Here is a 2,874-nt window from a genome sequence, read left to right as displayed (position 1 = left end):
TCCTTAGTTTGGTTCTGTAACTTTGGAATGGCATATTTTCTAGAACAGTTATCCAGGTTATTGGAGTAAACAATTTCTATTTGAGAAACAAGCATTTCAAAAGAAGGAATGCCACAAACACTCACATCTGGAAATCAGAAGCTAACCATTACAGAGTTTAAAGGGCACAAAGAGGAACCCAATGTATTCTAAATTTCATTTACAAAAATGTTTTCTTTGATATTATGGATCAGTTTAGGCTCAGCTCATCTTTTCTGTTATTCTAAAACTTAACCGAAAAAAAAAAAGGTCCAAAGCAAAATGTAATACAATTACTGGACTGGATCGCAGAGATACCCCAAGATTAAAAAAAATATTTTGAACTGCACCTTACAAAGAATTTACCATGGTTACACAACTGCTTTGCATTCCTTCCAATCCCCAGATGAACAGAATGTAATAATTCTTATGAAGGCCTCAAGAGTGAGAAGACTCACAAATGAATTTCACGAATTGCTCACAAGTGAGATACCTCACTACAATATAGCAAATAAAATGCCAAATAATGCTAAATGGGACTGAAATAAAATGTATAGGGCAACTCCAATGGATCTCAGCATGGTTCCCAGAGGAAAAAAACGTAACAGTTGATTTTCTGTTTTTGAAGTTTTGATCTCATTCCTGATGATATTAGTTTTGTTTGCCTTAATGACAATTATGTAATAAATCCGAACCCTTCACCATCTAATCTAATCAAAACTCTACAAACAGATTTCATGCTCAACAAACAAGACTCTGTTAGGAGCAGCCCCTGATCTTAAGAAACCATTTTTGTTTACAAATCTCGTTTCACTGTTCTTGCCAGGTGTGCCTGGAGGAAACAACAAAGTAGCAATATTTTTCATGTCATCAGATGAGATTCTTTCAGACTTGTGAAATTTTCCCACTTGTTTTGGTGCATTAGGCGTTGCAGGCCTTCTTGATGAACTAAACAAGCATTCCAAACCTTCAAAGCTGAAGCAACCAATGGAGGTAATACATATTTCAGAACAAATATAAAATCAGTCCACTTTGAAAAGTATAGAAATTAGTCATGTAATTTTTATGATTTGTGTGATACTTTTCATTATGAATGATTTGGAATTCTAATTATTTATTTTATCTTGATGATGAATCATGTATTAAAACATTGATGATGAAAATGAAAAGTATCTCACACAAACTTGAAAGGAAAAAAAAAAACCACCCACCTTGAATGATTTTGAGAGATTTCGTCTGGTATCAAAGAATTTGCTCTGTTTCTAGAAGCTCGCACACGAACTGGTGTTGTATAATCAAAGTGCATCTGTCTAGCAATTGAAACCTGCTTGTAAAAAGAAAAGAGAGAGAGATTAAACCTCTGCAAGGGTAAACGCTTATTGTTGACATATGAAAGCACTAAAAATTTAAAATCAAGTCCTGAAAGTCTGAAAGAAATGTTTACCGCTTCTCTGAATTTGCTTGAAACATGAAAGAGGGGCTCAAGTTCATCATGATGAACGTTACAGACAATCCGAACCTGTACAGCATAAAGGGCAGCAAATACGAGGATTAATTGAAGAATAAAAGACCAATTGAAAGCAATAAACCCTAGGGCCAAGGAAATTCACCATGCTTGACATGGCCTGAAAACCGAAGAAAAATCTTTACAATCTTTTCCTACAAAACTAGAACTCCTGCAATTTCAACTCCTAAAACAACCAAAACAAATAAAGATATATCACAAACCTAAAACATACCAAAATATCCAGAGGAAGCGACTCCATATCCGCCTTCATAGCCAAATTCTCCTCTTCTACAAGAACAGGGAAGCAATTTTTCACAGGAGTCGTCACACAAAATCCTGCATCCATTCGGCCTCTTTCTGAATGACTAGGCCACCAACACTCAGAGGAATTTTCACAACTATCCAAAACAGTCGCAATTCGTTTCTTTCCTTTCGTTACCAATCTTTTAACTCCCATTTTAACCCCTGCATTTCTCAAAACCCTACTCCCCTGTTTCTTCCCCTGCGATAAAGGCGACTTCTTCAAGGCCTTCATTTTCAAATCTTGCCTGTGCTTCAAAGTCCTATGCCCTTCACCTTTACAACACATTGTTTTTGTGCTACAGCAACAAGATACAAAATCCAATTGGATTCAACAATGAAGAAAAAAGAAATGCTAAAATTTGCAAGAAATAGACAATTTATACAGGCCGGAGATGTTTTCAGAGAACGTTGCAACTGTAAATTGAAATCATGGATTAAGGTGTTGGAGCCGCCATTACTGACTAGTTATTGATCTTGTAAGAAGATTCTGGCGCCGCCATTGTTGACTGGTCGTTTGGTTCTGCCACTGGACTATCTTTAGGACTAGAATAAATGTAAGCAAAACTAGAGCAAATAGAGCATTCCCGGACATGATGACTTCCATTGAGGACAATTAAAGCGAAGAATCTTCGACTTACAAGAAAAGTCATAACAATAGACTTCTTCTAAACTTTAGTTATGTGGCATTCAGTCATTATATTGCGGTATATTTTGATGATTGGATAGTCGTTATCTATTAAAAAATATTGTAATTTATAATATATTTATTTTATACATTGGAAGTTATTTTAAGTGGATCTTTAGTACATTGAAGAATGCCAATAACTTGTTATAATATGAATTGCTTTTTTTCTTAAGAGAGTTTGATCTCTTGTTAAATGTTATGTTGTACATTTATAATAAAGGTTCTAAAAATTTATGTTTTGCATTAGTCTTCTTAATATTTAGTGGGTTTTGGGAGGTGACTTTAATATGGTGGAACATCTTTCAAATCTTAGTTGGGATGGACTTTCTTGCTTGTCTTATTTTGAATTTGAAGTTCAGAC

The 2,874-nt window shown here is 34.8% G+C and overlaps 1 protein-coding gene across 1 annotated transcript; it reads right to left on the bottom strand.

The window, feature by feature from the left end:
• Positions 1-251: 251 nt before the first annotated feature.
• LOC131051259 (F-box protein At4g35930) lies at positions 252-2,462 on the bottom strand. Its single transcript, XM_057985692.2, has 5 exons — positions 2,291-2,462; positions 1,758-2,124; positions 1,463-1,537; positions 1,230-1,342; positions 252-993 (listed from the first exon to the last, which is right to left on the bottom strand). The coding sequence occupies exons 1-5, from the start codon at positions 2,326-2,328 to the stop codon at positions 741-743; spliced, it is 846 nt and encodes a 281-aa protein (XP_057841675.2). The 5' UTR covers positions 2,329-2,462; the 3' UTR covers positions 252-740.
• Positions 2,463-2,874: the final 412 nt, after the last annotated feature.

The sequence above is a fragment of the Cryptomeria japonica genome, chromosome 9, assembly GCF_030272615.1.
Source record: "Cryptomeria japonica chromosome 9, Sugi_1.0, whole genome shotgun sequence".
Lineage (NCBI taxonomy): Eukaryota > Viridiplantae > Streptophyta > Pinopsida > Cupressales > Cupressaceae > Cryptomeria > Cryptomeria japonica.
Note: the sequence above shows the minus strand (reverse complement) of the source record. Positions and strands in the feature narration are given on the sequence as shown.